The sequence below is a fragment of the Scylla paramamosain genome, chromosome 17, assembly GCF_035594125.1.
Source record: "Scylla paramamosain isolate STU-SP2022 chromosome 17, ASM3559412v1, whole genome shotgun sequence".
Lineage (NCBI taxonomy): Eukaryota > Metazoa > Arthropoda > Malacostraca > Decapoda > Portunidae > Scylla > Scylla paramamosain.
In genome coordinates, this window is record NC_087167.1 from 18725001 (window position 1) to 18744914 (window position 19914).

At 37.5% G+C, this 19914-nt stretch overlaps 1 protein-coding gene across 10 annotated transcripts in view; it reads left to right on the forward strand.

The window, feature by feature from the left end:
* Nucleotides 1–19914, forward strand: part of LOC135108568 (RNA-binding protein Pasilla-like) — a 145705-nt gene that overhangs the window by 92603 nt on the left and 33188 nt on the right. For all 10 annotated transcript variants that reach the window (XR_010272351.1, XR_010272350.1, XR_010272349.1 and 7 more), the window contains exon 5: nt 2580–2795. Coding sequence is in view for 5 of the 10 variants with exons in the window: in XM_064019705.1 (XP_063875775.1) it covers nt 2580–2795 (216 nt within the window). In the remaining 5 variants the exon portion in view is untranslated. The remainder of the gene's footprint in view (nt 1–2579; nt 2796–19914) is intronic.

Here is a 19914-nt window from a genome sequence, read left to right on the forward strand (position 1 = left end):
TGTGCATAAAACTTGTTAGCCATAACACTAGCCATGCTGGCTTGCATGCAAGAGAAAGGGAGAGGAAGGCCAGTAACAGTGCCACCTAAATGCGAAAAAATACAAAGAAATGAGAGTGTCACACTACTGGGGTGGATGTGAAGGTGCTGCACAGCTGCAATGATGTGTCACACCAAATGGGAGGATGAAGCGCACACACAGAGTTTTAGATGGAATGGCCCTACACAGCCACAGTGCTGCATACCCTGAATTTTGCAATCCTCAAGTTTTGTGCTATTCCTTTGGAAGAAAGCAAGCACAAAACTCAAGAGGGTAATGTAGATTTTTTTTTGCACCATCTCTTTATCCTCTTACATAAACCATTCCTGATCTAATGTAGCACAGGTTCATATCCCGGAGAGAACAGGATTGCTGGATTATAAGACCTTAATGACTCACTCTCTGTACCTATTCTCTGCTGTAGTATGAAAGGAAAGAAACTCAAATAATCTGTACATGGTCAGAAATTCAAACACTGGTCCTCTGATATGTCATGTGTGAAAGAGATGCTTCTAGGTATATATGTGATTGACTTAGATTAGCTACTCAAAACTGTAGTGACAGTGGCCTGCTGAATCCTGTGTTTCAAAGGCACAAGACAAATAATGAATCAGAAGTAGGGTAGTGGTTTTGGAAGAAGTATAATGGAAGTTGTTAATATATAAACAAGTTGTATGGCAAAGAGAACGTGAAATTAAATGAAGAGAAACGGGAGAGGTACACAATATTAAGTATTTGTGTCCAGTTTTGTGTAAACATGAAAGTGCTTATGTAAGATGAGACAAAAAAGGTGCTATGTAAGGAAGAAAAGTGGTTGTATGTAAGGGGCTTATGATGAAAAGAAAAACAGATAACAAAGAAAAATGTGATTGAATAATTTTAACAACATTCACATGAGCATGTGAGACTAGGATGTGCAATGAAAGATTCAGGAGGTTGAATCGAGTTAGGTAGGAAATGTTTGTGTTTAAAGAATAGACCATGAAAATAATGAGTATGTATATGCACCTGATTTGATATGTTCTGTAAAGCTGAAGGAATTTAGTGTAGAGTGTTTGAGAGGATCAAACAGCATCATAAGATGATTTTGAATATATAAAAAAAGCTGCATATTATCACTTGCCAAGAAGTTGATTCTTATGGAGATTTTCAAGTTGGAAACATCTTAGCTCTCTCTCTCTCTCTCTCTCTCTCTCTCTCTCTCTCTCTCTCTCTCTCTCTCTCTCTCTCTCTCTCTCTCTCTCTCTCTCTCTCTCTCTCTCTCTCTCTCTCTCTCTCTCTCTCTCTCTCTCTCTCTCTCTCTCTCTCTCTCTCCATAATTTTATGATCAACTGCAATCCAACCTTAAGTATTCGGGCACAACACTTAAACTCTTTAAAATTAAAATTAGTCTTCTGTACTGAAGCATTTAAGTGTTTTTTGATGATGTGTATGCCAAGGATTTAGCTTAGATTCTAGAGTTTATTATTATTATTATTATTTTTTTTTTTTATTTATTTATTTTTTTTTATAGTAATAGTATTCATGTTGCAATACTAACATGGTTGAAATTTGGTTAGTGTTGCTATGTTTGTGATTAGGTGCCCATACACAGGTATTTATATGAATTTTGTATTTTTTTTTTTTTATCGATTTATGGCATTAAGATATTGCTCATGTGTGTTTAGTAGCAGGAAAGTTCATATTCAATAAAAGCTATGCTTAATAAGTTGTCAGTAAAGGCATAGTCATAATGATGAGTTTAGAGCTCAACATTTTAGCATCGAAAATATACATGCCTTGAATTTATAGTAGATGTTTATTTCTTTAGGAAGTACATAGTTTGATTCTACGCAATTGTGGTCAGTGAATTATGTACATTTGAACTCCATCAGACCTCGCCTAAACTAAAACAGATTAATAAAATCCACTAATGAGGCTGTTTGTTTGTTTGTTTGAATATAATTGAATTTATGCATTGATTTAAACTATATTATGAGGAGGATTTGCTAATAAATGCTATGACTGTAAAACTTGAATGCCTCCTAAGTAAAGCCTAAAATAAAGGCTAGGATTCTTGTTTAGGTAGCTCATATGAAAACTTTTTGGCTTTCAGAAAGTGAATTAGCAACCACTAAGATGTAATACGAATTCTAGAATATATACACTATTCTAATTTATTCATTTATTTTTAGTGTTGAAAATGCTGAAATTCTCAAGCATGTGACCTAGTAATGGTGAAGGATTTCTCATTTGTGGACAGATTATCTGATTTTGTGGCATGGTATAATGACATTTCATTTTATGTAATTTGTTGCTTGCATGCATTTTTTTTTATGAAATGCAAATCTTTAGATGTGGAAAATTATATAATGAGGTTTATCAGGGCCTGTTTTTACCCAAGCATTTTATCTCTTCTGTTTGATGAGAGCTTACTATTTTGTTTTACAAGATTTAATTTTGTCTTGAAGAATATTAAAAAAGTTATTGACATACCTACTTTGGACATTTTTAACCATGAAATACTAAGATAATAACCATATGTCTTAATCTTTCTTCAGCAAATGATGTAGAGAATAGCAAGAGTGCTTGCCTGATGATTCTGGCAAAGATTGTGGAGGACCCTCAGAGTGGCACCTGCCTCAATGTAAGCTATGCTGACATCACTGGCCCAGTGGCTAATCCCAACCCCACTGGCTCTCCTTTTGCCAATTCTCCAGGTGGTCAAAATATGCAGAATGGAAGTTTGGGATCCATGAATAATCCACTGTCTGCAGGTTTGTGAAGATATTTCAGTTTCAGTTATGAATTATCCTCTTTTTTGGAGACTCAGTTATGCTCTGTAAATAGTAATCAGTTAGGGTCTTCTTGGAGATTCTTAATGATAATCTATAGCTCTCCATTCACTCAGTCCTGTTTTGTTTCACACATTCAGCTTGGTCTTGCCATCCCATACAGTCTTATTCTTGTACTCATTCCTTTATGCCATACCTTATTATCTTAACCCATTGATTCTATTCATATGAGCACATCACTGCAGAAATTACTTAATAATTAAATCTGAGACAGTTCAATGTAGAATTTGATTTTGCATTATATGCATATACAGCCAGATCGCTGCTAACTTGCAATATGGTTGTGTGAATCTCATCTAACATGGAGGTCACTATATATAATGCTGGGATTGGCTGTAGCAAAGCCATAAAACAATGTAGAGTAAAACAAACACAGGGGGGAGGAAGTGGTGCTTCCTGCCACATGCAGTGAGGCTAGTTTAATGATTGGTGAGGGGAAGAGAGTGACCTGCTACCACTCCCACCACCTGCATTGATGCCAGTATAGCAACTCACATACGTCTTTGTGCTGGGGAACAGTGCAATTCTCACACAGACTGCAACAGTGAGATTGTCCCTGCTTATATCATAAGAAAATTTTTATCATTTGTAAGTATTGATGAAGGCCACTAAATGGGGAAGATATGAGGTGATATGAACTGTGTATGTTCATCTATTAGCTGTGTATATAAATAAGTTTTTTTTTTTTTTCTTTGAGTACTGTACTAGTTTTTATTCATTAACCTTTTGATGTTTTATGAAGTTCTATGTATCTGTTATCTTCAGTTATATACATGAGAATTTTGAGTGTTATAGGTAATCCAGAAATATGTTGTTTTAATTTTGGAGTGGCTTGTCTTGGCAAATTAGAACCATTATCATTTTCTGCCCTTGCTTTCAGTAAAACAAATGTGAATTGGATTCAACATGGGATGTTTACAGAACTTCACCCCCCATGTTAGTGTGCACCTGACCATGTATATTTTTGTGTGTGTGTGGGTGGGTGGGTGGGTGGGGTGTGGCATGTTCCCTGCAAAATTTGAGGAATGTGGCATGCACAAGAAAATTACAATTGAAGTTGGATGATCTTTACCTCAAACATAAACCAGAGCACAGATTCATATCCAGGAGAGAACAGGATTGCTGGATTATGAGACCACAATGACTCACTCTGCTATAGTGTGAAAGGAAAGGAACTCAAATAATCTGTACATGGTCAGAAATTCAAACACTGGACCTCTCATTTGTTATGTGAGAATGAGGTGCATCTAGGTATATAAGTGATTGACTCAGGTTAGCAACTCAAAACTGTAGTGACAGTGGCCTGCTGAATCTTGTGTTTGAAAGGCACAAGACAATTAATGAACCAGAATTATAGTTGTGGTTTTGGAAGTATAATGGAAGTGGTTGATATATAGAAAGTTGTATGGCAAAAGAGAATGTGAAATTAAATGAAGAGAGACAGAAGAGGTACACAATATTAAGTATTTGTGTTCAGTTGTGTGTAAACATGAACGTGCTTATGTAAGATGAGACAAAAAAAGGTGCTATGTAAGGAAGAAAAGTGGTTGTATATAAGGGGCTTATGATGAAAAGAAAAACAGATAGCAAAGAAAAATGTGTGATTGAATAATTTTAACAACAACCACATGAGCATGTGAGACTAGGATGTGCAATGAAAGATTCACATGGTTGAATTGATGAATAATTTTAACAACAACCACATGAGCATGTGAGACTAGGATGTGCAATGAAAGATTCACATGGTTGAATTGAGTTAGGAAGTTCCACTATATATATATATATATATATATATATATATATATATATATATATATATATGCAGTGGAACCTCAGTTTTTTTACTTAATTTGTTCGTGAATGCCATTTGAAATCCAAAATGTTCGAGAACCAAAACTATTTTCCCTGCAGGGATCAATGTAAAATAGATTAATCTGTTCTCAGACACATGTCCACCACGTCAGCAGGTAATGACCGATGCTCCCACTGCTAAGATGGCAGCTCCGTAACATCTCCAGCTAAGAAATTTTTAATCCAGAAAGGATGTATTGAATGAACTTAGTGACACAACTCATCAAAAGATATTGTTTGGACCATGCAGGCATGGTGAGGGAAACCTTACAGAGTGGCAGAGAGGAACAACCCACTCAATGCCAAAATGAAGGTGATCATAACACTTAGACCTCTTGCTGCTGGGAGGAGCTACTGGGAAAATGTAGTTGTGCAGTAGTGATGGTGTTGTGGGTCATAGAGAGAGCCACAGGAGGCTCGGAATTACTCCTGAGTGCCGAACGTTGTTTGTTTACATCGAGGTTCTTCAACGGGATGACATTTAACATTTCAAAGACTGAAATACTGTTTTACCCTCTCTGTCTCCTTCTCGGAATATATAAAAATGAAGGAAATATTTATAGAAACTATGAATTAGTAATGAATGGCAGCTTTTGCTATGTCTTGTAGTACTTTAAATTAAGTAACTTTGAAAACCAAACTGAAGCAATTATGAGTTAAAATTTTTGTTCGAAAACTGAGTTGTTTGAAAAAGGAGATGTTCAGTAACTGAGGTTCCACTGTGTGTGTGTGTATATATATATATATATATATATATATATATATATATATATATATATATATATATATATATATATATATATATATATATATATATATATATATATATATATATTATATTACTGAGGTTCCACTGTGTGTATATATATATATATATAGAGAGAGAGAGAGAGAGAGAGAGAGAGAGAGAGAGAGAGAGAGAGAGAGAGAGAGAGAGAGAGAGATACACACAGTAGAACCTTGGATCACAAATGCCCCACATCATGAACAAATTGGTTCAAGAACTAGTTTTACAAACAAATTTTAGCCTGGTTTACGAATGATACTTTGGAATTTGAATGCACATTACCCATAGTTCATGGAGCCTCATGCTCAGTTGTGCATTGGTGTGCTTGAGGTAAACATTGTTCATGAGAGTGCTGTGTTTAAAAAAAAACTTTTTCTTTTCTCTTTGTTATTTTAGCTTCCATCATGCCACCTAAGAAGGAGAAAAGTGTTAGATGTCACCACTGGCTCAGTCTTTGAGCACAAAGGGCCTGGAATATTCTTTCATTTATTGTAAATTACAGTATATTACCAGTAATGAACACATATAAGGGAAGGAAGGTTGCTAAAGACAAAAATTCGCTATATCCAGAGAGAGAGAGAGAGAGAGAGAGAGAGAGAGAGAGAGAGATTGTGGTTGTATGACAGCCAGTGTGACCTTGACACACACACACACACACACACACACACACACACGTGTGTAGTGTAGTGGTTAGCACACTCAGCTCACAACCAAGAAGGCCAGGGTTCGAATCCCAGGCACGGTGAAGCAAATGGGCAAGCCTCTTTATGTATAGCCCCTGTTCACCTAGCAGCATGTAGGTACGGGATGTAACCCGACAAGTTGTGACCTCGCTGTCCCAGTGTGTGGTGTGTCAGTGGTCTCAGTCCTACCCAAAGATTGGTCACTATGAGGTCTGAGCTCTTTCCGTAGGGGAACAGCTAGTGGGGTGACCAGCAGATGACCGTAGGTGAATCACACACACACACACACACACACACACACACACACACACACACACACACACACACACACACACACACACACACACACACACACACATACACACACACACACACACACACACACTCGATGAACATCAATCTTGCATCGTTGCACCACAGGCTACTCAGGGGGTGCATTTTACATATGGCTTCTCAGCAGGCATAAAAAATTGGGCTGGGACAAGTTGACTTAGTGGTATCTGAAGTGTATTTCTTTCTCACTCATTCCCATAGCAACAGTGACTAGTATTAATTACCAATGTCATTAATTCATTGTATCTTGGGTAACCCATAACCAGCATCTTTCTCAGGTTGAAACACATTTTGTTTTGTTATTTTGTGGTGTTTGTAGTGAAGAGTGCGAGGCAGACAAGTCATGGTGATAACATTCAATCATAGATCTTAATCTGTTGTGCTTGAATGGTGTCAGTATAACAAAACATGTGAATTAGAAAACATGAAACTTCCAGAACTTCATATGAAAATTCAACGAGGGAGGCAGTGAGGAATTGTCTTACCACAGCATTGGTGGTGGTATCCTTACTACTTCCCTTCAGCTGCCTTGCTTTAAGTGTTGGATTTGAGTCCAACTGCCTTCATAGAAAACCTGGAAGCTGTTTAGTAAAGATAAAAGGATGCTACCACTGTGGTTGTGAAAAGACAATTTTTCACTGCCTAGCTCGACGAATCTTCTTATGAAGTTCTGGAAGTTTCACATTTTTAAACATACATGTTTTGTTGTATCGACACCTTTCAAGCCTGACATGTAAGGATCTATGATTGAGTGATATCAACATGCCTTGTCTGCCTTGCACTCATCACTACAGACACCACTAAATGAATACAAGTGCATTTCACCCTGAGAAAAGTGGCAGTCACTTACCACCAGACACAATGAACACTGACACTGGTAACCTGCTTGATACTGGTAATGTTGCTATGGCCATGAGTGAGGACTTGAGATACTAATAACTCAATTTGGTCTGTCCTCTTTATTTTTTTGCTGGTGAGAGGCCTTAAGTAAAATGCACTCCCTGAGTATCCTGTGATGCAATATATATATATATATATATATATATATATATATATATATATATATATATATATATATATATATATATATATATATATATATATAAAATACACACACTCTCTCTCTCTCTCTCTCTCTCTCTCTCTCTCTCTCTCTCTCTCTCTCTCTCTCTCTCTCTCTCTCTCTCTCTCTCTCTCTCTCTCTCTCTCTCTCTCTCTCTCTCTCTCTCTCTCTCTCTCCATAGGTTCGTCAGTCACCATAATGCACATGAATGCTACATTGGAATTAATCGTGATCATTGTTATGTACCGTACGGTAATTTGTTTTGTGTGTTGAGATAGATTTTAGTCACTAGATGCATAATATATGAAATCAAACCATGTGTTATGTTAGGGAATGGGGCAAATAGACTGGTGACAGTGGTATTTAGGCATCATTACTAATTTTTGTCATCACTACTCACCTCCCTGTCATTTTCTAGTAAATATTCTTAATCTTAGTCATTTATGATGCTATCTGACCCTAGTAACAAAATTTCAAGAATCACTTCACACTTGGACTCGCTCCCAGACACAGATAAGGATGACACAAAAAACATGTCAGTCACACTGCATGGCATTACCATCAAAACTCCACATCATCCCTATCATCCTTGAAATATAATTTGTGATAAGATGCTAATTTGTCATTGTTATTATAAGTTATAGAAATCATACAACCAATAAAATTAAGCCCTGTGTATTACTAGTTAAGCCATGACCTATGGAAGTAATTCATTGGTCCCTCTGAGGAATTCCTTCAGTAGCTTGGCAGGAATTGAAGGGATTAACCTGCCAAAGGCAAGGGAATCAGGCCATGTGATGCCCTTCATGGTTGCAAGGTTTGATCAATATTCTTTAAGTACAAAGTTTTATATTGAAGTTCCCTTTTCTGTCTTCTTATTCATTGTAGTCTTTAGTGTAATTCTCTATTTTCATTTCTAGCCCGTTTTTTTATGTGTGTGTGTATATATATATATATATATATATATATATATATATATATATATATATATATATATATATATATATATATATATATATATATATATATATATATATATATATATATATATATATATATATATATATATATATATATATATATATATATATATATATATATATATATATATATATATATATATATATATATATATATATATATATATATATATATATATATATATATATATATATATATATATATATATATATATATATATATATATATATATATATATATATATATATATATATATATATATGCTTCAAACATCTCTTTGAGCAAGTTTCTCTTCTCATATCCAGTATTTTGTTCCAAGGTCTTGGGTGTTGCATGTCAATAGTTTTGGTTACAATGCTTGTAATGAACATCATATGTTGTGGGAACCACCTGAAGCTGTGAGCAGTGTTGAGAGAGGCAAATGGTCTCAAAGTGATTAATTAGATACATTGTTTCTACTGGTTTTCACTGCTGCTGTGATAAGCTGAAGTTTCTTATGCTTTCTTGACCTCGGCATACATGTAGCATGACTCCAAAATGCCTTGAGAATTGAAAGAAAGGAACAGGCAAGAAGCAGAGCAATGTTTATCCTCCCTCTTGTATATCTTCCCTCTGTGATTCACACAAAGCAGTCAAGATGCCAGGTTCACTAGAATGCATTTATATGTGATTATTTTGATTTCTCTTCTCCTTTTTAACTGCTCCCATTAGGGGTCACCACAGGGGATCATCCTTCTCCAATACACTTGATCTTCTGTTCCTTCCTCAGTCACACCCACCTTATGTCTTCTTTCATTGCATTCATAAATCTCCTCTTTGGTCATCCTCTCTTCCTCCTGCTGAGTAGGTCCATTTCCAGCATCCTTTTTCCCACATATGCATCATACCTTCTGACCTGCCCAAACCATCTCAATCTCATGTCTCTTGCCATGTCCCCAAACCGACATATGTGTGTTGTTTCTCTGATATGTTTGTTCTCTATTTTGTCTCATCTCGTTTCTCCAAGAGCACACAGCAACATTTTCAGTTCATCTACTTCCATCTCTGCTTCTTTTCTCTTGTTATTGGTACAGTTTCCATACCATACAGCATGGCTTACCTCACTTCCATTTTGTACACCTTTCCTTTTGTTTTGGCAGAAACCTTTCTATTACATATCACTCCTGTCACCCTCCTCCAGCTATTCCATCCAGACCATTCTCTTCTTAACCTGTAGCACACACACTATTCCTCTGAATTTGTCAACCTTTACCAACTCTACACCCTGTAACCTTATTGTTTCCTGGGCATATCTGTTGAGACACAGGTACTCACTCTTGGACTTGCTCACTTTGAATCCCCTCCTCTTCAGTGCATATATCCATCTCTCCAACTCGGCTTCCATTTCTTCCCTGCTATTACAACAAATCACTATATTGGCTGCAAACTTCATTGTTCATGGAGATTCCTTTCTGATCTCATCAGCCAACCTGTCTGTCACAATTGTGAAAAAGAACAAGCTCAAGGCTGGTCCTTGGTGCAGTCCCACTTCTACTCTGAAACCTTCAGTCAATCTTGCAGCATACCTTGCTGTTGTTATGCTGCTGTCTTATATGTCCTTCATCATATTCACATTCTTTCTTGCTACTCCTGAGTTTCTCATGTAATATCACAATTCTTCTCTTGGCACCCAGTCAAGCTTTTTCCAAGTCTATGAATGCACAGTGCAGCTCCTTCTATCCTCACCTCAATTTCTCCATCAACATCCTCAAAGCAAATTGTGCTCCTCCCTAGCATGAAACCAAACTGTTCATTACTGATCCTCCCAATTCTTTGTAGTCTCATTTCCACAAGTCTTTCTCATTTTCATTGTGTGACTCATCAACATAATCCCTTTATAGTTGCTGCAGCTCTGCACATCACCTTTATTTTTGAGCATTCAAACTTGCACACTTTTCTCCATACTCCCAACATCTTCTCACCTTCCAAGATCTTGTTAAACAACTTGGTTAACCAGCCCTCTGCCATTTTTCTTAGGCGTTTCCATGCTTACATTGAAATTTGATTTGGACCTACAGCTTTACCTCCCTTCATCCTCCTCATGGCATTTCTCACCTCTGCTGATTCTCCATTGCACTTCTTCAATTTACTCTGCCACCTCCCCCAACCTTCTCTCCCTTGCATTTTCACTGTTCATCAGGTCTTCTAAGTACTCCTTTTATCTTTGTAATATCATCTCCTCATGTGTTAGTACTTTTTTGTCTGCATCCTTTATAATTTTTACATGTTGCACATCCCTACCCTCTGTCTTTTTTGCCCATCCAGTCAGTAAAGGTCTTTCTCCCCTTTCTTAGTGTCTTAATTTCTCATACAGCATTTTATCTACCTTTTCCTTTGTGTTTGCTTACTTCCTTTTTTTGCTGTTATGCATCTCTTTATACTCTTGATGGCTTTCTTCATCCCTTATTTCATTTTTGATTATGCATTGAAAAAAAAAAAAAGGGCAGTATTGTCTGTTGCCAAATATGCTGCAGTCATGGAGCCATGCCCATGCAGTGGCCATCTAAGTTCCCTCACTCTGGGCATTTAAATTTATGCATGAGAAAAAACTCTGCTATTTTGACAACTCAATGATTGGGTGTCTCCACATGTTATATAACTCAAAATTGTATCTTTTAAAGTTATTTTCATATTTTCAGATTAGAGTCTCCCCATTATTAATACACTAGAGCACCAGTTAGAATCAAATTCAAAACCAGAGAATCATTTAAGCATAGTCAGCTGAATAGCTAGGCCATATAAACTATATCTGTGATGCTCTTTGGCAAATTACTGTTAATGTTAGTTAGAAAGAGATTAACGTGCACACTCCAGCTTGATTGTAGTGAATTTTCCCTGTGGTTGGGCCAATATTTGAAATAAAGTAAAAATTAAAGGATTATTTTAAAACATTTTCCATTGTCTAAGGAAGAAGACAATGTATTTAATTTTCAAGTAAAGGTGTATCAGTCCTATTCATTTTAGTATGCAGTCAGGTTACTGCTAATGCAGTTCTTCTAACAGCCTCTGTTAGATGTGATTCTTGTCAGTTATAAAGAAAGTAATGGCAAAAAAATTACTATGGTTCCAACCTAATAGAGACAACCCCCAAAATTTTTTCAATATTTTTAGACCACATACAATACAAATTTTTTTTTGTCTCTGAAGGTAACAAATACATAAAAATTCTTAAAACATCAGCAAGGTTAATGAATAAAACCTGGCATAATTTAGTAACATTGTGGGTGGTGGCAGAAACAGTACATTTAGTACAATCACTGTGAATGGCAGTGGTGGTAACAGCATGCTCAGTACTATTAATACTAGTGGCAGGGGTCATGGCAGTTGCATGCATAGTACAATCACAGGGGTGACAGTGGCTCACACCTTACCACCACATTAGTGTTACTCTGCCCTGTGTTATGGACTTCCAGGAGTTTATTGTGGCCCATCCATTCATTAAAGTTTTGAATCCCAACATTAGAGTGTGACTTGGAGGCAAAATGACCCCCCTGTGTCAGACATGATTCACATTAGAATATTGTGCATTCATGGCAACTTAACTGTATTTTGGTGCAAATGAAAGTCCATTTCTCAGGGTGGGAGGTTGTGGGTGGAGGCAGGGAGTTATGTGGGGAGAGGGACCAATTGCCATGGAGATAGGAGAGACTGCAGTGTTGTCAAGGTCACCAGTATATGTGGTAGTATGATAATTTGCATTATATATATATATATATATATATATATATATATATATATATATATATATATATATATATATATATATATATATATATATATATATATATATATATATATATATATATACACACACACACACACACACACACACACACACACACACACACACACACACACACACACACACACACACACACACACACACCACCAAAAGTAGAGACAAAGAGAAGATATAACAATGACTGGTATAATAGAAGATGTGAAATAGGGAGGAGAGGGAAATGGCATGGAATAGATGGCGGAAGAAAAATACGCAGGAGCTATGGCAAAACTACACAACTACAAGAAATGAATATGTAAGGGTTATTAGAGAAGAAAGGAAAAATTATGAGAAAGATGTTATGGACAAATGCAAAGAGGAACCAAAACTATTCTTCAGAAATGTGAACAGCAAAATGAAAAATAGAGAAGGAATAAGCAGATTGAAGGTGAATGGTCAAATGTGTGAGGATCCGGCTGAATTGGCAGAGATAATGAACAGGAGTTTTCAGTCAATATTCACAAAATAGAAAACATTTGTGTGGCAGAGTGAAATGAGTGAAGAAATGGGTCTGGGGGAAATCCAAGTGACTGAAGAGGATGTCCAGAAACAGGTGGAGGGACTAGACGTTAGGAAGGCCCCTGGACCTGATGGAGTGTCAGGATGGATGCTAAAAGAGTGCAATCAGCAGTTGACATGGGTAATACATAATATTATTGAAAGCAGAGTCCCAATTTAATGTAAGAGAGCCAACATAGTGCCAATCTACAAAGATGGTAGTAAAGAGGAGCCCTTAAACTATAGACCTGTGTCTCTAACAAGTGTGGTGTGCAATATGTGTAAAAGATTGGTGAAGGATAAATGGATGCAGTTCCTAGAAGGAAATGAAGTGATAATAAAGCAACAATTTGGATTTAGGAGAGGGAGATCGTGTGTTACAAACTGAGTTTTTACTCTAGAGTGGTGGATATAATGCAAGAAAGAGATGGATGGGCTGATTGTGTTTATTTAGACCTGAAGAAGGCCTTTGATAAAGTGCCACACAGGAAATTGCTGTGGAAGTTGAAGCATAATGGTGGGCTAAGGGGGGCCCCCTGATGAGATAGATGGAAAATTTCTTGACAGAGAAATGAGAACGGTGGTAAAAGATAAAAAATCATCATGGAGGGAAGTCATAAGTGGAGTACCCCAAGGCTCAGTACTTGCACCAATCCTGTTTGCAGTCTATATAAACGATATGATGGAGAGTGTGAACAACTACATGAGCCTTTTTGCAGACGATGCAAAGTTGCTGAAGAAAGTTGAGAGTGCAGAGGACTGTGGAACGTTACAAGAAGACCTGAACAAGATATCAGAGTGGAGTTATAGATGGGAAATGGAATTTAATTTAAAGAAGTGTAAGTTAATAGAATTTGGAAAAAGTACAAGAAGAGTAAAAGGAAATTGTGTGTTGAATGGTGTAAGGTTGAGTTGAGCAGAAGAGGAAAAGGATCTCGGTGTTACAGTGACTGGGAACCTGACCCCAGAGAGACACATTAGCAAAATTACAGGAGAAACCTATAACGTTGAGAAGAATAAGGCAGGCCTTTGCATATATGGATAAAGAGATGGTCAGGAGGATGATCGTGTCGCTGATAAGACCTAGACTAGAATATGCAGCAGTAGTGTGGTCGCCATACAAGAAAAAGGATATAAGGAAGTTGGAGAGTTCAGAGAGCAGCTACAAAGATGGTACCAAGTATCAGGGACTTGTCATATGAAGAGAGACTGGAAAGGCTACATCTACCAATGTTGGAAAAGAGGAGAGAAAGGGGAGACTTGATTGCAATATATAAAGCATATGAGGGAGTAGAGGAGGTGGACTGGAGCGACTTAATGGTCTGGGATACACGGGACACTAGAGGACATGGAAAGAGGCTGAAGAGGAGTGCTTGTAGAAGAGATGTCAAAAAGTAGTTTCCCATATAGAAGTATTGATGTATGGAACAGTCTGGATGAGGAGATAGTAAATGCAGAAAGTATACATGGATTCAAGGCTAAGTTGGATATTAAAAGATATGGAGATGAGACAGCACGAGCATAGCTCTTCCCATAAAGCACAACTAGGTAAACTAGGTAAATGCACACACAGTGGAACCTTGGTTTTCGAACTTAATTCATTCCTGAATGCCGTTCAGAATCCGAAATGTTCGAAAACAAATACTATTTTACCCATAAGAATCAATGTAAAATAGATGAATTCATTCTCAGTCACTGGCCCACCATGTCTTAGTGGGTAGTAAAAAACGCTCCCACTGCTAAGATCGCCGCTCCACATTTCCAGCTTAGAAATTTTTTTTAACCAGAAAGGATGCATTGAATCAACTTTACACGCCTTTATTCATTTAATTAATTAAGATGGCTGTTGAAAAGCATAAGACAGGTTTGTTTGCCTATTTTGTGGACTTAGGAGTGGGTGTAGCCAAAGTCTAGCAGCTGTAGGTGCAAGTTATGAGACTCTCTCTCTCTCTCTCTCTCTCTCTCTCTCTCTCTCTCTCTCTCTCTCTCTCTCTCTCTCTCTCTCTCTCTCTCTCTCTCTCTCTCTCTCTCTCTCTCTCTCATGCATATTTTTTCCCTTTCTCCCTCTCTCCTTCATGGGTTATATACGCCTTAATTCATATAATTTATTAAGATGGCTTGCTGAAATCATAAGACAGGTATGTTTGCCTATTTGTGGACTTAATGTAATGGAGCAGGTTTTCTACACTATGCATTTCTTCTGAAGAAACAAACAAGATTGAGCTCTCAGGAGTAATCCCAAGCCTTCTGTTGCTCTCTCTATAACCCACAACCCCATCAATACTGCACAACTGCATTTTCCCAGTAGCTTTTCCTAGTAGGAAGATGTCAAAGTATTATGATCACCTTCATTTTGGTAGTGAATGGGTTCCTCCTCTCTGTTTCACTCTAAGGCTTCCCTCACTTGATCAGCAACAAAGAGAATGCCTGCATGGTCTAGACAGTATCTTTTGATGAGTTCTGTGTCACTAAGTTCATTCAATACATCCTTTCTAGATAAAATTTCTAAGCTGGAGATGTTGTGGAGTGGCCATCTTATCAGTGGGAGCACGAGTCATTACCCGCTAAGACATGGTGGACTGGTGTCTGAGAACGGATTAATCTATTTTACATAGATAACAATTGTATAGATTTTCGAACATTTTGGATTTTGAACAATATTAATAAATGAATTAAGTTAGAAAACCGAGGTCCACTGTGTGTGTGTGTGTGTGTGTGTATATATATATATATATATATATATATATATATATATATATATATATATATATATATATATATATATATATATATATATATATATATATATATATATATATATATATATATATATATATACACACACACACACACACACACACACACACACACACACACACACACACACACACACACACACACACACAGGCAAGTATCCTTACATACACACACACACACACACACACACACACACACACACACACACATATACATTATATACACACACACACAGTATACATATATATATGTATATATATATATGTATACTTATTACCTGCCTCTGTGCCTGGGGCATTGGTGATGTGAGGATTACTTTTTGTGATTACAGTCATCACATGCAACTTGCAACTTGACCTGCCTTCACTGTTTGGTTTTTGTACAGACAATGCCTTGAGGACCACAGCTCTCAAATGAAAAAATTGCAGCTACTGCATCCCTGATTGTGTCAGGGAAAATAATAAGAAAATTTCCTCTCTGACCAGTTTTGCACTCTGAACAGTCCAATGCTGGAGTAAGAAAATCACAGATGCTGGAGGTGAGAATCCACCTTATCAGAAATCTTACTCTGGGAGACTCCACAAAATAAGTAAGAGGACTCTCAAACTCATCTCATGTCAAGTGGAGGCTGAGCACCATGTAACAGCGAAAGAAATAAAAGGAAAGAACCGTCTGCTGCTGAGGGTGGTCAGTGTTCATACGATACAGTGCTGCATCCAGGATGACCTCTCTTATGAACACTACCAGCTGCGACAAAAAGACATTGCTCACTAAGAAACAAAGACAAAAAAGGGTCCCAATTCAAGAAATACTTGAATTGGAACCTCAAGAGATGGGAGCATATGTTATGGACTGATAAGACAACCTTTACAGTGAATGGAAATAGAGGAGGGAAGGTGTGGATGAAGTTAGGCATGGTATCCATACTTGCCAAAGTACATGCAAGCCACATTCAGATTTAGTGATGGTATGAGATGCCTTAGAGTACCATGGGACAGGGAAGCTTGTTGTATTGCCAAGGAACGTAACTGTGAACAAGGACTGCTACTTGGAGCTCATCATTGAATACCTTGACTACTGCTTTGACCAGTGCCAGTCCAAGGTGTTCTAACAGGACAGTGCACCTGCCCACATGGCAAAGTTAATAAAGGACTGGCTTGAGTGGATTAGTGTTGACTACATCAAAGATTGGCTGTGGAATTCCCTAGATCTTAACCTTGTCAAGAACATCTGGAGGCTCATCAAGAGGTGCCTCAGGGGGAGGGACATCTCAACCTTGCTAAAGTTTGTGGAGCACCTACATGACATATGGGACAACTTTGAGCCCTGTCTCCTTCAGCAGCTGGCTGAATCTGTTCCAAGATGCCTGGCAAGTTGTGTGAAGCGTAAGGTACTCCCCCATAAAGTACTAAACTCATTGAGGACTCTCTACATGTTTCTTTTTAACTTCTTATGTTGCGTGAATATGCATTGCAAGGTAGCACCATCACTTTTGGCGCTGACTGCATATATGTGTGTGTGTGTGTGTGTGTGTGTGTAAAAAAAGATAGTGTCTCCTGCTTGCCTTTCCCCATAGACAAAAATCAAGGTTTTAATTATAGAACATGATACGTAGTGCCAACGTACCTCTGTTAATACTTTGTCGTCTGGCCTTTTGCTTTAAGGACCATTTTGATTCATTTAGGCATGGAATCTGTCAAGTTTGTGAAGGTATCTGTCTCTCAAGCTTCCACCTCTCGACTATGTTGTGGATTTCTTGAATGAGGCATGGAATAGATTATGTGTTGTGGGTGGCAAGTTGGTTTTTCATGTGGGTTAAGGTCTTCTGAGTTTCCAGGGCAGTCCATCATGTTGATTTTTTGTTCATTCAGCCACTTCCTAACTGATTTTGCTGCATGGCAAGGAGCACCATCTTACTCCCACAGCCCTGCAACTCCATAACAGGTAGCATATGGTCTTCCATCACTTGGATATACCAGTCTTGTCTCATTGTCTCAACTTTTGGCAGAAAATGCAAACTCCCCCATCCTCTTACACCACTGAATGATCCCCAAACCATCACTTCATTCAAGTGTTTGATTTTTCCGTGCAAAGTAGCGAGTAGCTGTCAGAGCGTTTTGGTCTTCTCATCATTCCTGATTGTTTTCTTACACATAAAAACTTGCTTTCATCACTCCAAAGAACCTTACACCAATCCTCTTCTATCCAGTGTTTGTATTGCTTTGCAAACTCGAGCTGTTTCTTGGCCATCTGCTTTGTGAGGAGTTATTTGCAGGCAGGCTTGTGAGTAAGCAAGTTCAGGACCTTCAAAAGGCTGTGTTGGATTGTCCTCTCAGATACTTCTCCCAACAATGCTGGATGTTTTTTCTTGAGCTCATTGGCAGTAACTCATGGGTTTTCATCATTTCTTGCTTTAAGAGGATGTCTGTTTTCTTGGAAGTCTTCCTTGGCCTTCCAAGAGATGTTTTAGTCTGTGGGATCGTGCTCAGCAGCAGTTCCCTAGCACTCACCATAAGCTGCCTGATGGTTGACTGTTCTCACCCAATCCTCCTCGATATTTCTTTTGTCAGGACTCTTTCTGCCTTCCATGCCAGAATTGTAGCTTTTTCTTCATGAGACAAGTTGACAGGACTCATCTTTACATCTGCTGATGCAAAATACAGCTGAGAAAGTGTTGCAGATGTAGATAGGCAGTTGTACTATATGGACAAGAAACAGTACTCTGATCTCTGTTAGAGCTCTGAAAGCACTGACACATGCACTTATTGCTGAGTGAGGGTGGGTGGTGTGCCTAGAGTGCTATGATGCTGCCAAGTGTTTGATCAACAGAGAAATGTAGCAGCAAACCCCATAACAACCCATACTCCATAATCCACTGCTGTCATGGTGAAGTTTTTTTTTTTTTTTTACATGGACACTATAGTGTCCATGTAAAGTATAGTGACCTTACTAAAGTAAGGTCACTTGCCTAGAACTACTAAATTCAGAAAGAAAAGTCTCACTGAGATGCTAGTCATTAAAGGAAAGGGACAAAATGGATTGTCCAAAATTAGAGGTACCTTGAAACTTCCTTCTTGAAAAATTAAAATCATAGGTAGAGGGAAATAGAGAAGTAGGTAGAGAGCTTTATAGTTTAACTGTGAAAGAGATGAAAGATTGAAAATACTTGTTAACTCTTGCATTTGGGAGATGCATAGAGTAGAGGTGAGAGAAAGGCTGCAGGAAGAGGGAGGCATGCAGTCAGCAAGACATGAAGAGGAGTATGCATGAGAGTAGCAAGTGGAGCAGCATTATGACAAATGGAGAGACTAAAGACAGTCTGTGAAAGAGTAGTATGAGTGGAACCTCATATATATATATATATATATATATATATATATATATATATATATATATATATATATATATATATATATATATATATATATATATATATATATATATATATCTGTGTGTGTGTGTGTGTGTGTGTGTGTGTGTGTGTGTGTGTGTGTGTGTGTGTGTGTGTGTGTGTGTGTGTGTGTGTGTGTGTTTAGAACTGCACAGCACACAAAATATATGACTTCCTTGATTGGCTTATGTAATTCTGATCCCTGTGAGTTAGAATACTGTGTCCTTGGGTATGTATCACAGCAATATTTTATGACTAGCATCACTACCTTCATTGTAATGAGGCATTGCCACAGTCATGTCATTTTATAATTTAATTTCTCTCTCATTGTGAATAAGAGGCAGTTTCAATGTACCCCTGATAAAAATAAAGTATTGACTTTGTAGCAGTATAAGGAAATATGAGACATGGACTACTGGTGTGAGAGGTGCTAAGTAGAAACATATACCCCCTTTGTAACATACAGGGCAAATCTTACCATTTCTGTGAAGCAAACAGACCTGCCAACACATCATCCAATCCTTGGGTGCCAATACTTTTTTTATCAGTGGTACATAGGAAGTCCTTATTTCTTAATGCCAAACATTTTATTAACTTCTGCATCTTGCTATGTTTGTTGTCATGTATTAAAGAAGTAAAGATCATGAGTAGGAGTGTGAACTCAGTCAATAGATCAATTTACTATACTAATGTCTCACTCATGACATATGACAAACAAATTATAGGATCCACTTGACTAAGATAAAAAATTAAATCTGAATTGCTATGTTAACTACTTGCAAAGATTCAAGGGTAATAGCATCTTTATGAAAGCAATGTAAAATTTGCACTTCCAAGGGACTTAAAATCATACAGCAGATCATCTCCCAGCAACCTG